The following is a 19072-nucleotide window of genomic DNA, read 5'->3' on the forward strand; positions in this document are numbered from 1 at the left end:
GAATTTCTCAGATGTCAGAACATATTACAAAAATACCTGGACGTACAGGAAAATTTCCAAACTGGCGTATGGCAAAACCTGAAGGCATAATGAACTTGAGTATCACATTAGACAGAGGTAGATAGACGAGTGAAGGGAACAGATCATATGTAAGAGATTAATATGTAATGCTGTTAAATGTCAAATCTTATATTTGGTTAATGCAAATAAGGCACAATAAACTCTTTTGGACATTCCTTAAAATAGTGATCAGGTGGGAGTGGAAACAAGAATATTACAGGGTTATGTTGCATAGGTGATTGTTAACTTCTACTCTCTGGACATCCCTCCAATTGCAAAGTGGTTTAAAGAGGATAAAGGATCCTGGGCTGCATAAATAGAAGTACAGGCACAAAGAAAATAGAATTACTTTTAAAAAGGCTGGTTCCTCCCACAATGCTCCTGTTCTATATACATCACAAAAGATAAAGGCACTCAAGACAGGGCAGAAAGGAGACAGAAAACAATTTTGACAATGAGAAACTTGACACATTCAAACAGCTTACATTTGTTCCGCTCAGAACGGACACGATAATAAAGTGACCCGGTTAAGATGATTCAAATCTAGAAAATAGGTTGGGGAAACATTAAATGGTAGAATTGTAAAGACTTGGGGATATGGAATGAAGTTGATTTCTAAAAGACCTGAAAATTCTTTTTTTTTTTAAAAGAAATAGAGTTGAGTCTGTAATGTACTTCCAGAAACTCTAGCGAAGGCAAATTCAATTGTGGCATTTGGAGGAGTTAGTATCCAAAATGAAAGACTTGCATGGCAAACAGGGATAAAAATGAGATGAACCGCTCTTACTTATTCTTCATTGGTATCCATGGCTTCCTTCCATTCTTCACAGACTCTCGCAAGTTTCTACAGATGTACTGTGCAGAGCATTCTAATTGACTGCATCACCATCAGGTACGGAGGAGCCACTGCACAGGATCAGAAAAAGCCGCATATCCTAATAAACCCAGCCAGCTCCATCATGAGCACTGGCCTCCCCAGCATCTAGGACACTTTCAAACGGGGATGCCTTTAAAAGTCAACATCCAACATTAAGGACCCCCATCACCCAGGACATGCCATCTTCTCATTCCTACCATCAAGGTGGACGTTCAGGAATCTAAAGACACATATGTTTCATGAACAGCTACTTCCGTTCTGCCATCAGATTTCTAAATGAAAAATGAAGCCATGAACATTACCTCATTTTTCTTTCTTCTTGTATGACCTAATGTTTATATATACATATACTTTGTAATTTATAGTCTTTATAGTCTATAGCATTGCAATGTACTGCTGCCAGAAAACAAATGTCATGACATATGTCAGTGATATTAAATCTGATTCTGAAGTATATTCTGATCTTGGAGTTAAACAGTAAAGATTCAAGCACTGGTTCGTCAAATGAGAAGATCTCAACTTTCCACAAGTAGAAATGATAAATGATGATCCACAGTGAAAATACTCTGAGACCATTTCATGATCCTACAGGGTCCACAGCTTACAAGTATAGTTTCATAATAAAGGATTAACCATCATAGAGCTGATTAAAGGAATAGTTGTCTTTTGCAAAGTATTGTCTATCTTCGCAATACTCCTACCTCAAGGTGACACTCACTGCTCAGCTGGTAAATGCCCTAAAAAAATTACACACATTTTTTTTTGTAAATCAAGGGGACCAGGGGATTTTTATGATCAGATATGAAAGTACAGAGGATCAATAGTGTTCATCAAATGGCGCAGTGGCTTTGGGAGAAGCAGAAGGCCCATTTTTGTTCCTGTTTTGTATGTTGTAAATTTGAGTATCATCTCATTGATGATCCAAGGTTAGTCTCAGCGGTTTGCAGTTTATTACCTCGGAACAAAGGAAACACAGAATTCAGCTTGCACACAAGGGTGAATAAACAACAAATGCTTTGATCTGAACATTATACTTTGGCACTGTTCATTCAGAAATTAACTCTAATTAAGAAACTCAGCAAAAATCCCCTCTTAGGCTAGGTTATAGGTTGTCCTTTAATATTAATATGATGCCAGAAGATCCTGTGTGTGAAGTCTTGCTTGATGTGCAGCACCTATAATAGCAAGACATTACTTGAGTGCTGGTTTTATTGGCAACCATGATCATGATTCAATTATACCAATTTCTGAATCAGATCAGAGATTTAATTGGAAAGATAACTTTCGCAAAGTTCATGGCAAAAGCACAAGCAACATTCAGAGAATTTAGGTGTTTAGCATTGTCACAATCGGACCCAAGGCCAGCTCAAGATTTAACTGGGCACGCATCAGATATTGCAACTTTAGATTGCAGTCTTTGGATTTGTATTTGAACTTGCCTGCCATTCCTTTTGTCTCTCCCCCCCCCCCAACAGCCCGACCTGCCCCATATACACAACACGAAATACATTAGCAATACAATACAAAAAAGGAACTGAGTTGTCCCTTAACTGGCAACTTTCTCAGAAAATTCCCTTTTGAAGTCTCATTGCATTCTTCTACCTTCTCTGCTATCTACAACGCATTTCTCCTTTTCAGTTCTGATGCAATATTCCACAGCTGAAAGAAAACTTGTACTTTCCACAGATGCTGCCTGCAGTTTTCCAACATTTTCTGCTTTCATTTTACTGAATTATGTATGGTGATCATCAAGGAATTGGAAAGTTTCCAATAACTTGCAGCAAGGATTTGAAATGAATTTTAAGCATTCCAGAAGCCAAATGCCCCTCAGTGAAGCCTCTCATGTTGCTGTGTCACCAGAGAGAATAAAAATCCAGGGCAAGCTCAATTAAGTAAATATAATAAAGGGAAACCTACACAATGGACAATTAAATCAAACCTTTATTTATGGTCCTATGTAGATGAACAGTGTATATTATTGATTTATTTGTCATTCATAACAAGTGATCAAACCCAAAAGTCAATGAAGCCTCAACATTAAACCCAAAGCCATGGATAAACCAGAAGGTTTGTTGTTTGCTGAGGGCTAGATCAGTGGCATTTAAGTCTGGTAACCCAGGTCTGTACAAGAAAACCAGAAAAGACTTCTGGAGGGCTATTTCGAGAGCAAAGAAACAATTCCAAATGAGGTTGGAAGTGACATCACATGCATGTCAACTCTGGCAGGTACAAAGCAAAAACCAATAGCATGAATGACAACGACACCTCACTACCAGATGAGCTCAATGCTTTCTATGCCCATTTTGAAAGGGAGAATATAACTATAGCTGTGAAGATTTTTGCTGCGCCCAGTGACCCTGGAGGCCGATGTCAGGCTGTCTTTTAGGGGGAGTGAACGCTCATAAGGTGGCAGGTCCAGATAGAGTACTTGGTAAGACTCTGAAAACTTGTGCCACCAACCCGCCGGAGTGTTCAAGGATATTTTCAACCTCTCACTGCTATGGTCGGAAGTTCCCACCTGCTTCAAAAAAGCAACAATTACACCAGTACCCAAGTGTAGTGGGAGCTGCCTTAATGACTATCATCCAGTAATACTCACTCGCACTCATGATGATGAGAGGGTGGTCATGGCTATAGGAACATAGAAACATAGAAAATAGGTGCAGGAGTAGGCTATTCGGCCCTTCGAGCCTGCACTGCCATTTATTATGATCATGGCTGATCATCCAACTCAGAACCCCACCCCAGCCTTCCCTCCATACCCCCTGATCCCCGTAGCCACAAGGGCCATATCTAACTTCCTCTTAAATATAGCCAATGAACTGGCCTCAACTGTTTCCTGTGGCAGAGAATTCCACAGAATCACCACTCTCTGTGTGAAGAAGTTTTTCCTAATCTCGGTCCTAAAAGGCTTCCCCTTTATCCTCAAACTGTGACCCTTTGTTCTGGACTTCCCCAACATCGGGAACAATCTTCCTGCATCTAGCCTGTCCAATCCCTTTAGGATTTTATACGTTTCAATCAGATCCCCCCTCAATCTTCTAAATTCCAACGAGTACAAGCCCAGTTCATCCAGTCTTTCTTCATATGAAAGTCCTGCCATCCCAGGAATCAATCTGGTGAACCTTCTTTGTACCCCCTCTATGGCAAGGATGTCTTTCCTCAGATTAGGGGACTAAAACTGCACACAATACTCCAGGTGTGGTCTCACCAAGGCCTTGTACAACTGCAGTAGTACCTCCCTGCTCCTGTACTCGAATTCTCTCGCTATAAATGCCAGCATACCATTCGCCTTTTTCACCGCCTGCTGTACCTGCATGCCCACTTTCAATGACTGGTGTATAATGACACCCAGGTCTCGTTGCACCTCCCCTTTTCCTAATCGGATTAATCGCTATAATGAATTGTCTCAGCAAGGTCCTGGACCCACTGCAATTCATCTATTGCCACAGTAGGATTATGGCAGACGCCAACTCCATGGCTCTTCACACCATTAGTGTGAGGTGGTAGACTTTGGAAGGATAAACTCCAAGGCAGAGTACAAAATAAATGGCAGGATACTTGGTAGTGTGGAGGAGCAGAGGGATCTCGGGGTACATGTCCACAGATCCCTGAAAGTTGCCTCACAGGTAGATAGGGTAGTTAAGGTGTTAGCTTTCATAAGTCGAGGGATAGAGTTTAAGAGTTGCGATGTAATGATGCAGCTCTATAAAACTCTGGTTAGGCCACACTTGGAGTACTGTGTCCAGTTCTGGTCGCCTCACTATAGGAAGGATGTGGAAGCATTGGAAAGGGTACAGAGGAGATTTACCAGGATGCTGCCTGGTTTAAAAAGTATGCATTATGATCAGAGATTAAGGGAAATAGGGCTTTACTCTTTGGAGAGAAGGAGGATGAGAGGAGACATGATAGAGGTGTACAAGATAATAAGAGGAATAGATAGAGTGGATAGCCAGCACCTCTTCCCCAGGGCACCACTGCTCAATACAAGAGGACATGGCTTTAAGGTAAGGGGCGGGAAGTTCAAGGGGGATATTAGAGGAAGGTTTTTTTTTTTTACTCAGAGTGGTTGGTGCGTGGAATGCACTGCCTGAGTCAGTGGTGGAGGCAGATACACTAGTGAAGTTTAAGAGACTACTAGACAGGTATATGGAGGAATTTAAGGTGGGGTGTTATATGGGAGGCAGGGTTTGAGGTTCAGCACAACATTGTGGGCCGAAGGGCCTGTACTGTGCTGTACTATTCTATGTTCTATGTAGATCACCTGGACAATACAAACATCCATGTCAGGATGCTGTTCATAGACTATAGCTCAGCATTTAACATCATTCCCACAATCCTGATCGAAAAGCTACAGAACCTGGGCCTCTGTACCTCTCTGCAACTGGATCCTCGACATCCTAACCAGGAGACCACAATCTGTGCGGATTGGTGATAATATCTCCACTTTGCTGATTATCGACACTGGCATACCTCAGGGTGTGCACTTAGCCCACTGCTCTATTCCCTCTGTACCCAAGACTGTGTGGCTAGGTATTTGAGCTATTACCATCTGTGAATTTGCTGATGATACAACCATTGTTGGTCGAATCTCGGATGGAGATAGCAAGATATACCAGCTAGTTAAATGGTGTCGCAGCAGCAACTTTGCACTCAATGTCAGTAAGACGGAAGAGCTGATTGTGAAATTCAGTAAGGGTAAAGACAAAGGAACATGAACCGATCCTCAGAGAGATCAGAAGTGGAGAGAGTGAGCAATTTCAAGTTCCTGGGTGTGAAGATCTGAGGATTTAATCTGGTCCCAACATATTGATGCAGCTATATTTCATTAGGAGTTCGAAGAGATTTCGGTTGTCACCTAAAACACTTGAAATCTTCTACAGATATACCGGGGAGTGCATTCTGACAGGCTGCATCACTGTCTGTTTTTTTTTGCGGGGGGGGGAGGAAGAGAGAAAAAGCTACTGCAGAAGACCCAAAGTTGTAAAATTAGTCAGCTTCATCTTGGGTACTAGCCTCCATAGAATCCAAAACATCTTCAAGGAGCAGTGCCTAAGAAAGGCAACGTCCATTATTTGGGACCCCCAGCACCCAGGGCACACCCTCTCCTTATTGTTACTGTCAGGAAGGAGGTACAGAAGCCTGAAGGTTCACACTCAGTGATTCAGCAACAGTTTCTTCCAACAGAATGCATTAAAAAAAAAGACCGTCAAACACCCAATGTGCAGGAAAAAAAAACAAATCTTGCAAAAAATAAAAATAAGCAAATAACATTCAGGACTGTAAAAGGATCTAGTTCTTTCCTGGAGTACATGACGGATAAACTCTTCTCGGGCTTCCAGCTGGGTACAGATGGAGTGGAAACCAATCAAGAGGGATGAACTACAGGATTGTAAATACCACCATTCCATCATGGCTGTTCCTGGATCCCACTAAACCCCATACACCTGCCTTATCCTTTGATACTCTGAGCAACCAGGAAACTATCAACTTCCGCTTTAAATATACTCACGGACTTGGCTTCCACCACTGTTTGTGACACAGCATTTCACAGATTCACTATTCTGGCTTAAAAAAAATCCTTCTTACCTCTGTTCCAAAAGGTCGTCCCACAATTATGAGGCTGTGCCCACTAGTTCTGGATACCCCTACCATAAGAAACTTCCCTTCCACATCCACCTTATCTAGCCTTTTCAACATTCGGTAGGTTTCTTTTTTTTTTAAGATTATGAGGACACTCAGTCCTCATTTATTGTCATTTAGAAATGCATGCATTAAGAAATGATACAATGTTCCTCCAGTATGACATCGCAGAAACACAGAACAGACCAAGACTAAAACAGACAATAACCACATAATTATAACATATAGTTACAACAGTGCAAAGCAACACTGTAATTTGATAAAGAGCAGACCACCGGCATGGTTAAAAAAAAAGATCCCCACACATTCTTCCAAATTCCAATGAGTACAAGGTCCAAAGCTGCCAAAACTGTTGACAATACTCCAAGTGCCACTTGACTACGGTCTAAAAGGCTCAGCATTATCTCCATGCTTTTATATTCTATTCCCCTTGAAATAAATGCCAACATTGCATTTGCCTTCTTTATCACAGACGCAACCTGTAAAATAACCTCCTGGGAGTCTTGCACGAGACTCCCAAGTCCCTCTGCAGCTCTGATATTTGAATTTTCTTCCCATTTTCTCTAAAAGTTCTACAGGCATTTCAACAGCTCAACTCCAAAAGGGAAGTTACATTGTCACTATCATATCAAAGTATGATTAACACAGTAATTAATAGTTTTGTTACGAGCAAGTTGTCTGAGCTTCACCAGCAACACGCTAAACCTGAAGAGGGTCAATTAACTAAGTGCCTAATATTTTAGTATCAAATAATTGATGCCTTGATATAGACATTTTATGATGTTCATGATGACAAGTCCTCCTCAGCTTATGAACACATGACTTATGTGGAGCTCTTACACATGAATGAGTGTTTAGGAGACTGGTAGGATGGATCTGCTGGCCACTGGAGAGCTGCAGACATCTTCCGCTGTGTGAGAACTCAGTTCATAGCCATCGTTCCCACTCACGAACTGTCCAGCTCATTAACAGTTTACAGGAACAGAACTCTGCCATAACCTGTGACAGACTTCTATGGCAATAGAAAGAGGTCATTTTTAATTTAACAGTATTGCTTCTCAGAAATCAGACTATTCATAACATGTCCATTAGTTTTGAGCACTCAGAACAGTCAAGAATAGAAAGGAATAAAAGGATTGCAAGGCAATATCTACCTTAACTTATGAATTATTTTTCTTGAGGTTATACAGTTACTTAACAATTTAGAATTGTGAATCCATTTCTGGTCTTCTGGGACTGATCTTGCAGTTAAAATTCAACTAGTAGATCATATTACTCAATCCTAATCTTCACCATATACATTAACTACCCTTACAATGAAAATATAATTAGATTTAAAGTTAACCTTTGTACAGATAAGTGTTAAGAAGCTTCATATGTGATCTAGCAATAGGCTACACAATAGAAAATAAGCAATTTTATATCCAGATAAATGTATGGTCACATGCATTGTTTGCAATAAATAGCATTGTAAGTAAATTAGATCAGACTGTTGCACAGAGAATTATCAGAGAATCATTTTGTTTTAGTCAACAAGATATTCATTATTTAGATATACAAGTCAAAGAACAACATTGGACACAATACAAGGTGAAGGTTCTGAAGACTATAAAGTTGTTCTGTTGTTTAAAAAAGGTAGCAGGTCAAAGCCAGGGAACTACAGACAAGTCAAACAGACATTTTTTTTTTATTTGGAGCAAGAAGCCTGCGAGTGAACGGCTGATTTTTCGGAGCGAAGGGAGATTTTTTTACTACTCAGGGTAAAAGAGAGGTGAGACTGTGCAGGTGTGTGACGTCAGCCAGTAGAGCGTGAAAGGTTTAAAAAGAAGATTGCCATATCCAGCAGGCAGCGGAGTGAGAGGCGGCAGAGCAACAGGGTTTTGGCTCAACGGGCTTAGGTGGTAACGGGAAGAGGCGAAGTAGGTTTACCTGTGTTAATTGCGGAATGGAAGTAGTATGAGTGTGAGGCCAGTTTTCTGTGCTCGGTGTCAGATGTTGGGGGGGGGGGGGAGGGTCCTGGAGCCTCCCAGCCTCCTGGACAGTCATATCTGCACCAGGTTTGTCGAGCAGCAGCTCCTAAGGGACCGAGTTACGGAACTGGAGATGCAGCTCGATGACCTTCGCTTGGCCAGGGAGAGCGAGGACATGATAGAAAGGAGTTATAGGCAGGTGGTCACACCGGCGCCACGGGAGACAGACAAGTGGGTCACAGTCAGGAGGGGGAAGGGGAAGAGTCAGGTAATAGAGAGTACCCCTGTGGCTGTACCCCTTGACAATAAGTACTCCTCTTTGAGTACTGTTGGGGGGAACAGCCTACCTGGGGGACGCAACAGTGGCCATGCCTCTGGCACAGAGTCTGGCCCTGTGGCTCAGAAGGGTAGGGAAAAGAAGAGGATGACAGCAGTGATAGGGGACTCTATAGTTAGGGGGGGTCACACAGGTGATTATAGACGCAGGAAAGGAACTCAGATGGTAGTTTGCCTCCCATGGGCCAGGGTCCGGGATGTTTCAGATCGCGTCCAAGATATCCTGCAGTGAGAGGGAGAACAGCCAGAGGTTATCGTACATATTGGTACCAATGACATTGGTAGGAAAAGGAAGAGGTCCTAAAAAAGACTACAGGGAGTTAGGAATGAAGTTGAGAAACAGGACCGCAAAGGTAGTAATCTCAGAATTACTGCCTGTGCCACGCGACAATGAGAACAGGAATAGAATGAGGTGGAGGGTAAATGCGTGGCTGGGGATTGGAGCAGGGGGCAGGGATTCAGATTTCTGGATCATTGGGACCTCTTCTGGGGCAGGCATGATCTGTACAAAAAGGACGGGTTGCACTTGAATCCCAGGGGGACCAATATCCTGGCAGGGAGGTTTGCTAAGGCTACTGGGGAGAGTTTAAACTAGAATAGTTGGGGGGTGGGAACCGAACTGAAGAGACTGGGGAAGAGGCGGTTGGCTCACAAATAGAGAAAGCTTGGAGACAGTGTGAGAGGGAGGGTAGGCAGGTGATAGAGAAAGGACGCACTCAGACTGAAGATTTGAGATGTGTCTATTTTAACTCAAGGAGTGTTATGAACAAAGCAGATGAGCTTAGAGTGTGGATCAATACTTGGAGATATGATGTGGTGGCCATTACAGAGACTTGGATGGCTCAGGGACAGGAATGGTTACTTCAAGTGCTGGGTTTTAGATGTTTCAGAAAGGACAGGGAGGGAGGCAAAAGAGGTGGGGGCATGGCACTGTTGATCAGAGATAGTGTCACGGCTGCAGAAGGTGGACGCCATGGAGGGATTGTCTACAGAGTCTCTGTGGGTGGAGGTTAGGAACAAGAAGGGGTCAATAACTTTACTGGGTATTTTTTTTTTTATAGGCTGCCCAGTAGTAACAGGGATATCAAGGAGCAGATAGGGAAACAGATCCTGGAAAGGTGTAATAATTTGTTGTTGTGATGTTGGAGATTTTAATTTCCCAAATATCGATTGGAATCTCCCTAGAGCAAGGGGTTTAGATGGGGTGGAGTTTGTTAGGTGCATTCGGGAAGGTTTCTTGACACAATATGTAGATAAGCCTACAAGCGGAGAGGCTGTACTTGACCTGGTATTGGGAAATGAACCTGGTCAGGTGTCAGATCTCTCAGTGGGAGAGCATTTTGGAGATAGTGATCATAATTCTACCTCCTTTACAATAACATTGGAGAGAGATAGGAACAGACAAGTTAGAAAAACGTTTAATTGGAGTAAGGGGAATTATAAGGCTATCAAGCAGGAAATTGGAGGCTTAAATTGGAAACATATGTTCTCAGGGAAAAGTACGAAAGAAATACGGCAAATATTCAGGGGATATTTGTGTGGAGTTCTGCATAAGTACGTTCCAATGAGAGGGAAGTTATGGTAGGGTACAGGAACTGTGGTGTACAAAGGCTGTAATAAATCTAGTCAAGAAGAAAAGCTTACGAAAGGTTCAGAGAGCTGGGTAATGTTAGAGATCTAAAAGATTATTAAGGCTAATAGGAAGGAGCTTAAGGAAATTAGGAGAGCCAGAAGGGGCCATGATGGGCAGGATTAAGGAAAACCCCAAGGCATTCTACCAGTATGTGAAGAGGAAGAGGATAAGACATGAAAGAATAGGACCTATCAAGTGTGACAGTGGGAAAGTATGTATGGAACCAGAGGAAATAGCAGAGGTACTTAATGAATACTTTACTTCAGTATTTGCTGTGGAAAAGGACCTTGGTGATTGTAGTGATGACCTGCAGCAGACTGAAAAGCTTGAGCATGTAGATATTAAGAAAGAGGATGTGCTGGAGCTTTTGGAAAACATCAAGTTCGATAAGTCGCCGGAACCGGATGAGATGTATCTTTATTCAAGAAAGGAAGTAGAGATAGCCCAGGAAATTATAGACCAGTGAGTCCTACCTCAGTGGTTGGTAAGTTGTTGGAGAAGATCCTGAGAGGCAGGATTTATGTACATTTGGAGAGGTATAGTATAATTAGGAATAGTCAGCGTGGCTTTGTCAAGGGCAGGTTGTGCCTTAAGAGTCTGATTGAATTTTTTGAGGATGTGACCAAACACATTGATAAAGGAAGAGCAGTAGATGTAGTGTATATGGATTTCAGCAAGGCATTTGATAAGGTACCCCATGCAAGGCTTATTGAGAAAGTAAGGAGGCATGCGATACAAGGGGATATTGCTTTGTGGATCCAGAACTAGTTTGCCCACAGAAGGCAAGTGGTTGAAGATGGGTCATATTCTGCATGGAGGTCAGTCACCAGTAGAGTGCCTCAGGGATCTGTTCTGGGACCCTTACTCTTAGTTTGCTGATGATACAAAGGTTGGAGGTGTTGTGGACAGTGTGGAGGGCTGTCAGAGGTTACAGCGGGACACTGATAGGATGCAAAACTGGGCTGAGAAGTGGCAGATGGAGTTCAACCCAGGTAAGTGTGAAGTGGTTCATTTTGGTCGGTCAAATATGATGGCAGAATGTAGTATTGATGGTATGACCCTTGGCAGTGTGGAGGATCAGAGGGATCTTGGGGTCAAAGTCCATAGGACACTCAAAGCTGCTGTGCAGGTTGACTCTGTGGTTAAGAAGGCATACGGTGTATTGGCATTCATCAATCGTGGAATGGAATTTAGGAGCCGAGAGGTAATGGTGCAGCTATATAGGACCCTGGTCAGACCCCACTTGGAGTACTGTGCTCAGTTCTGGTCGCCTCACTACAGGAAGGATGTGGAAGCCATAGAAAGGGTGCAGAGCAGATTTACAAGGATGTTGCCTGGATTGGGGAGTATGCCTTATGAGAATAGGTTGAGTGAACTTGGCCTTTTATTCTTGCAGCGACGGAGGATGAGAGGTGACCTGATAGAGGTGTACAAGATGATGAGAGGCATTGATCGTGTGGATAGTCAGAGGCTTTTTCCCAGGGCTGAAATGGTTGCCACAAGAGGGCACAGGTTTAAGGTGCCGGGGAGTAGGTACAGAGGAGATGTCAGGGGTAAGTTGTTTTTTTTTAATATAAACGCAGAGAGTGGTGAGTGCGTGGAATGGGCTGCTGGCAACGGTGGTAGATGCGGATACGATAGGGTCTTTTAAGAGACTTTTAGATAGGTACATGGAGCTTAGTAAAATAGAGGGCTGTGGGTAAGCCTAGTAATTTCTAAGGTAGGGACATGTTCGGCACAACTCTGCGGGCCGAAGGGCCTGTATTGTGCTGTAGGTTTTCTATGTTTCTGGACATCAGTGGGAAGGGGTGAAAGTTACTGGAGAAAATTGTGACTGACAGGATCTAACAGCATTTGGATAGATACAGTCTGTATAGGAAGAGTCCAGGATGGTGTGTGGGAAGTCATGTTTGATTTTTTTTTTGATGAGGTTACCCAACATGTTAATGTTAGGGCAGTGGATGTGTATCTGGACTTTAGCAGGGCACACATAGTAGGTTAGCTGCCATGGAATCCAGAGAGAGGTAGGCAAGTGGATTCAAAATTGGCTGGGAAGTGGGAAGCAGAGGGTGGTGCTGGAGGTTATATTTCAGAATGGAGGCCAGTGACTCATGGCATGTGCAGAGGTCAGTACTAGGACCCTTGTTATTTGTTATATATACTGATTATTTGGACATGGACACAACGTTTCATCAGTAAGTTTTTGCAAGTGCCATGAAGTTCGGAAGTGGTGTTGATAGTGAAGAAGGTTATTGTAGATAAGGGAATCTTGATTAGTTTAGGAAGTGGGCTGATGCGTGGCAACTAAATTTCAAAACATATGCTTCAGGTGATGCATTTTGCAAATTCAAACCAGTGGAGAACATGTACTATGAATAGCAGGACACTGGGGAGCATAACAGAATAGAAGCACAAGTGGGTAATTCATTGAAAACACCATTACAGGGTGGTGAAAAGGTGATTAGCATGCTGGCCTTCGTTAGTCAGGTAACAGAGTTTACAAGTTGTTGTTCAACTGGAAAAAGTACAGAAAAGATTTACACAGATGTTGGCAGCAGGGAATCGCATCTTAGACACTAAGATATGGAATATAATCGGCGCAAGAAAACCTTGCCTTCCCTGGAATGGTTTCAATTTTCTGGAATATGTTATTGAATAATGTGGCAGATGCTACTTCTAAATAAGGCCAAATTTATCCAAAAGTGGGGCAGACACTCAAATTAAAATAAATTTTGGCTGTGTGGATAAAATGGTCAAGTTTTGTTCATCTGAAGATTGTGGACGGGCAAGTAAGGAGGGATTTGAACTGATTTTGCCTTCAAGAAATTCCAAGTGTGAGAATATAGAATCATTGTCATTAATCATAGCGTGAAAAGGAATGGGTTTCATAAACTTCCAATGACTTTATAAATGGAACTACAAGTACTTGATCAAGATTAAGAATTATAGAACATCCTGAAGTCTTAAGGTATCAAGTGAAAGCAATTCTCCAAGACAAAGGCTGTTGAATTCACAATTACAGCATGAAGGGAAGTGAAAGAAAGCATTTAATTTGCTGATAAACTGCTTAATTAAGGGTATAACTTGCTGCAGTAGCCAATGGAGTGCCAACTGTGGCCTAAGTGCACTCTAGAACGAGGTTAGGGTTAGATAAATTATAAAACAAGCATTTTAATCAAACCACTCAACACTATTGACATCTTTACCCTCTTCCCATCACACACAACCCCAAAGTGACAGTTCAAGAATTAAACTTACTGTGGAGTTCAAATGCAATTTCTTCAATTGAACATCATTAACAAAATCATGGCCTTTCTGCTGAATCAGGAAAGCACACCTATTGGGAAGAAAAATATTTTCCTGAAAAAGTTTTCCAAAATTCATGCAAACCAAGCAATTTTTTAAAAATATTAAAAAGGAGTACCAAATGTTTTCCTGTTTTTAAAAACGAGAATCAAAACTGTGTGGCTTCTGGCCTCATGGGATGAGCTAACCGATTTAAAAAAAAATGTTGTGAACCATTTTCAGCTAAGTGTATCCCAAGAGGGGAAAAAATTTCCAGCCCAGGAAATGTACACTTGCAGCCTTAAGCTCTGCTTCACACCTGATAGGGCTGCAGAACAACTTGCTCTCTTCCTCTGTGATCAACCTTTCTTTTAAAAAAAAGGCCTATTAACCATAAAATTAAATTGAATCACTTAACCCTTTAAGCAGGACTCCAAGCTCATTACTCCAAATTGCATGAATAAGCAACCTTCATGGACCATGAGTTTCTCTTGCTGGTATTCCAGCAGTGTTAAAGTTCCAGCACCAAAGTGACAAACTGAAATGCAATCAAGGATCACACACAAAGTGCTGGTGGAACACAGCAGGCCAGGCAGCACCCCCACTGATGACCCCTTCTCCCGTCTTCAACCCTCCTCCTCTTCATGGACACCTCACTCTGGTCTTCTGCCTGCCCTGGATCTCTTTATTGCCAATTGCCGACGGGACATCAATTGTCTCAACTTCACCACACCTTGTTCCAATTCCAGCCTCACTCCTTCTGAACGCTCTGCTCTCCACTCCTTCTGCACCAATCCTAACCTTACTATAAAACCTGCTGATGGGGGGGTGTGGGGGGGCGCTGTTGTAGTCTGGCATACTGACCTCTACCTTGCCGAGGCACAGCAACAACTCGCTGATACCTCCTCTTATTTACCCCTCGATTATGACCCCACTAAGGAGCACCAGGCCATTGTCTCCCACACCATCACCAACCTCATCAGCTCTGGGGATACCCCATCCACTGCCACCAGCCTCAGTTCCCACACCCCACACTTCCCATTTCTACCAGATGCTGCCTGGCCTGCTGCGTTCCACCAGCACTTTGTGTGTGTTGCTTGAATTTCCAGCATCTGCAGATTTCCTCATGTTTGCAATCAAGGATGATGAGTCATTTGAAATTGCAGGAGTTGTTTAAGATTTACAGTGATGTTGAAGCCTCTGCAAGGCTTCTTGAAGACGCTTCACATTTCAGGAATGCTGTATCAGTGAAGTGGAAAGTGTGCTCAAGGTGAAGCAAATTGTTCAGTAAGAGCCTCTTTTTTTGTAGGAAATGAATTCAATTGAAACTATTTCTGTTTCCTCTGGGCAATGGCTCAGAGGGTAGGGATAAAGGTTCTAGGTTAGACAGCAAGCAACTCAAACATTAACTATCCCATCTTCAAATTACTCTTGCACCCGTTGTACTCAAGAAGCTGGTCACTTAAATTTTAAATCACCTGATTCTCTATCTGGTACCAAGCAGGTAAATCCACAGTATTATACAATAAAGGTCCAGCTTGGGAGTATTGACTAGATCCCCAAATATAATAGGATGGAGATATAGATAATAAGATTTAAGATCTGAAATAATTGACATCTTCATATCTGAGAAACAAGAAATGAATCATGATTTAGGCTTAACCCACCATAACTCAAGGAACACGTCACTACCATCTAATTTTTAAACAGTACTTTCAGCAGGGGTCATTTGAGAATGCTGCCAGAACTAGTAATATGCCATGATTGAGCAGGAGTATGGTACATTGGGGTTATTTATCTGCAACAAAGGATAAGAGTCTAAGTTGAATTAAATCAATGCTCAAAGTTGACAAGAAACATGCCAAGCTTTTGAAACTCAAAGTTTCATCACTTCATCTGCTCTGCATCTGGAACAAGATAAATAAAGGTCCTATAAAGTACAGGAGTACCTATTAGTAAGTGAGAATTGACCCGATTCTGACAAGGGTACAAAAGCCTAATGAGCTTCATGGCAAATATTTCTTTGATTCATTTCCAAGTCACCACCACCAAAATAGTTATATTTATCTGTTCCATTCACCATGAATTACCATTGTATCTATACCAGCTCTTGGACCCTTCCCTCAATGACTGCTAACAGATTCTAGTAACTTGCATGTTATTTGCTCAACACTTAAGCTACTTCTGTCTTCCATAATAACAATTGATTCTTTTTCCATATAGCAAGTCAATTTGTGAATTGATTTCTACAAAATAATTTGTGAATCCATAATTCCTTCACCAAATCCTGTGTTTGAAAATGATGTGCAAACTGACATTCAAGAAATCAAATTTTAACCGTTCCTTTGATAAAGTTTTAGGCAATACTTGATTTCTCCCCTTAATTTGATTTTACTTGCATCTCAATAGCTTTCTGTATTTGTCTTTTTACCCATTTGGCTTCTACTGTACCAGATATACATTGACATAGCAACAAATAGAATAACTGGTTTGGTCATATGAGATGGTCAGTCCTACCAACATACCATGACCTTCAAATGTTCCCAACTGCATAGCCTTTAATTACACGACATCAAAATAGGTCATTCAGCCTACCAGACCTAAACCTACTTGCCTACATTTAGTCCATTTTCCTCTAAACCTTTCCTTTCCATAAATTTCTCTAAATATCTATTGAATGTTAATTTTACTGGCTTCTAACACTTAATCTGGCAACTTGTTCCACATACCCACCATCTGTGTAAAAAGGATACCCTCTCACATTAAAACGATTCTCTCTAATTTTAGACACCCCTACCTAGTAAAAAGAATATGACCAATCTACATACATACACTCTGCTCCAGGGGGGAAAAAAACTGTAGCCTGGCCAGTCTCTCATAATTTAAACCCTCTAGTCTCAGTAAAACCTCTTCTGCACTTTTTTTTTTAAAAAAACAGCTTTATGACATCCTTCCTACAGCTTGACAATCAGGAATGTACAGTATTCAGGCAAGTAGTCTCACTGACATTCTATACTGTTGTAAGATGTGTTCCAACTCATGCTCAAAACACTGTCCAATGAAGGCAAGCACGCCAAATTCTTCTTCACCACACTGTCCACCTGAAAGGTCATTTGCAGGTAACTATGTACTTGTAGCCTCATGTCTGTTTTCAACACTGTAGATCTTGTCATCCTTTTGCCTAAATCCTACCCTGGTTTAATTTCCCAAATTGCAACATTTCACACTTGCCCAACTCAGATTCCATCTGCCATTGCCTGATATTCTTAATTTCTGAATGTTTCTTTACAGAAAAAGAGAATTTTGCATTACATGATTCTTTGCCCATCTACCTGGTAATTTTATTCTATGACAAAAGCTGGAATAGCGTGCATTTCTGGGGTTTGGTATGCAAGTGTCATGGTCTCTCCTACAATTAAATGCTATTCAGTACGTGGTCATGTGAACCTGGGAGAGGACTCTGCTATTGGCTCATTGATTCTTCCTGGGAATTTGGAGGACTTTACTTTCATAGCTTTAGTGACATTGTTCCTGATAACTTGGAATGTCTGTTGTCAGTAACCAGGTCTCAGAATAGGAAGGAAGAGATTACTTATCCTCATGTGATGATACATGTTCTTTGCAACCGCAGGAGTTGCAACACCTTAAGATTCATCTTTTCACTGCCAAGCATCCAGGGACTCAACAACTTTTTCCCCTCAGTGAAACACCAGTTCAGTTGCACTTTTCTAATCTCATGCTCTCTCTTTGGTCCTCAGCATGATCGCCTTCTCATTGGAAAAACCAATTACAGATGGCGCAGGAGATTTGCAGTCTTTGTGAATGAATGAACTCGCTGGTGGCTGCTGCTTTAACATATCATTCCCACTACAGCTCATCCCTGGCCTCATGCATCATTTCAATCAAGCCCTACACCTCGTTTGGTCTGAACATGCTACAGCTTTCCAAATTTTGTATCAAATTGTCCAAATTGAGGTAATGCACTCCTCTTTCTGTCAATAACAGAATTAGTTATTTTTTTGCCAATCATGTTGGCTCAGCTTTTTCTTATTCCATTCATATTGTCTAGTAAGCTGGTCATACCCTGAAGTCGTTATTTATAAACAAATACTTTGTGTGCTGGTAACTCTTTCTCTCCCCCCCCCCACCCCACCCTGCACCATTCAGCCATTTGGAATTACTAAATCAGAAATACTCCTTTCTTATTTATGCTCCTTCCCCACTTTCTCTGACTGAAAAACTTGCATTTCTCTCCTTCCTCTGACCCAAAGCATCAATGGTCCTTCCTTCAACAAATATGGAGTGCTTCCAGCCTTTTGTTTTCAGCACAGGGTTAAACTGTGCCCAGTCTACTCTGAATTTTGTGTCAGAAACAAGATACAATGATGCAAATATCCTCTTCATCATCCTTTCCATTTGAGATAAAGCAGATGTTCGGCAAATCTCCTTTTTCTGATTTTGAGTTAACTATCTTTATTTTGGACAGGGAAATTAAGTCACATCCATTTGCAAATATAACAGCTAACTTTAAATTAGTCATACATTTCTTAGAAAAATACTGTCAGGCATTTCCCCTTAACTTCTTCCAAACACGAAAGGAAGTTTCATAAATAGGCCAAACGGACCACTTGAGAAAAATTTAAAACATGGTAGTGGACAAATTGGAGATACCAAAATTGAAGATAAAATGTCCCATTACATTCAGCTGCAATACTGTATACAGGATGAACAGGCACGGTAGCGTAGTGGTTAGCACAACGCTGTACAGTTCTAGTGACTGGGTTCAATTCCCGCAATCTGCAAGGAGTTTGTACATTCTCCCTGTGACAGACTGGGTTTCCTCCAGGTGCTCCAGTTTCCTCCCACAGTCCAATGGTGTACCAGTTAGTGGGGTACTTAGTCATTGTAAATTCTCCTGTGATTAGGCTAGGGTTAAAGCAGGGGTTGCTGGGCAGCCCCACTCGAAGAGAAATTTTGCAATGTACCTAAATATAAATAATTTTCACGAAAGTAGATGTCCTGATACTACCCTGGTATCTAGAAAAATAGCAAATCCAGTATTTTTCTCCAAGGCAGCTGGAACATCATTCCAAACTATTGAAGGAAATAGTGAGCACACCTTAGTTTAGACTTGAGGCATTCACTTTCTTTGCCCTATTTAAAGAAACAACTGACTACATTGAAAAAAAATCATAGAGAAGTAGTTGAGGACTATCAAAACCAGAATTCCACAAGGAGAAACTTATTTAAGAAATATAAATATGAACA

The 19072-nt window shown here is 41.6% G+C and overlaps 1 protein-coding gene across 2 annotated transcripts in view; it reads right to left on the reverse strand.

Moving 5' to 3' along the window:
- The window catches only part of LOC134353073 (E3 ubiquitin-protein ligase XIAP-like), a 42893-nt gene that overhangs the window by 16194 nt on the left and 7627 nt on the right, over nt 1-19072 (reverse strand). For both annotated transcript variants that reach the window (XM_063060948.1, XM_063060949.1), the window contains one exon: nt 13778-13856. In XM_063060948.1, coding sequence (XP_062917018.1) covers nt 13778-13856 — 79 coding nt within the window. The remainder of the gene's footprint in view (nt 1-13777; nt 13857-19072) is intronic.

The sequence above is a fragment of the Mobula hypostoma genome, chromosome 10 (genome assembly GCF_963921235.1).
Source record: "Mobula hypostoma chromosome 10, sMobHyp1.1, whole genome shotgun sequence".
NCBI lineage: Eukaryota > Metazoa > Chordata > Chondrichthyes > Myliobatiformes > Myliobatidae > Mobula > Mobula hypostoma.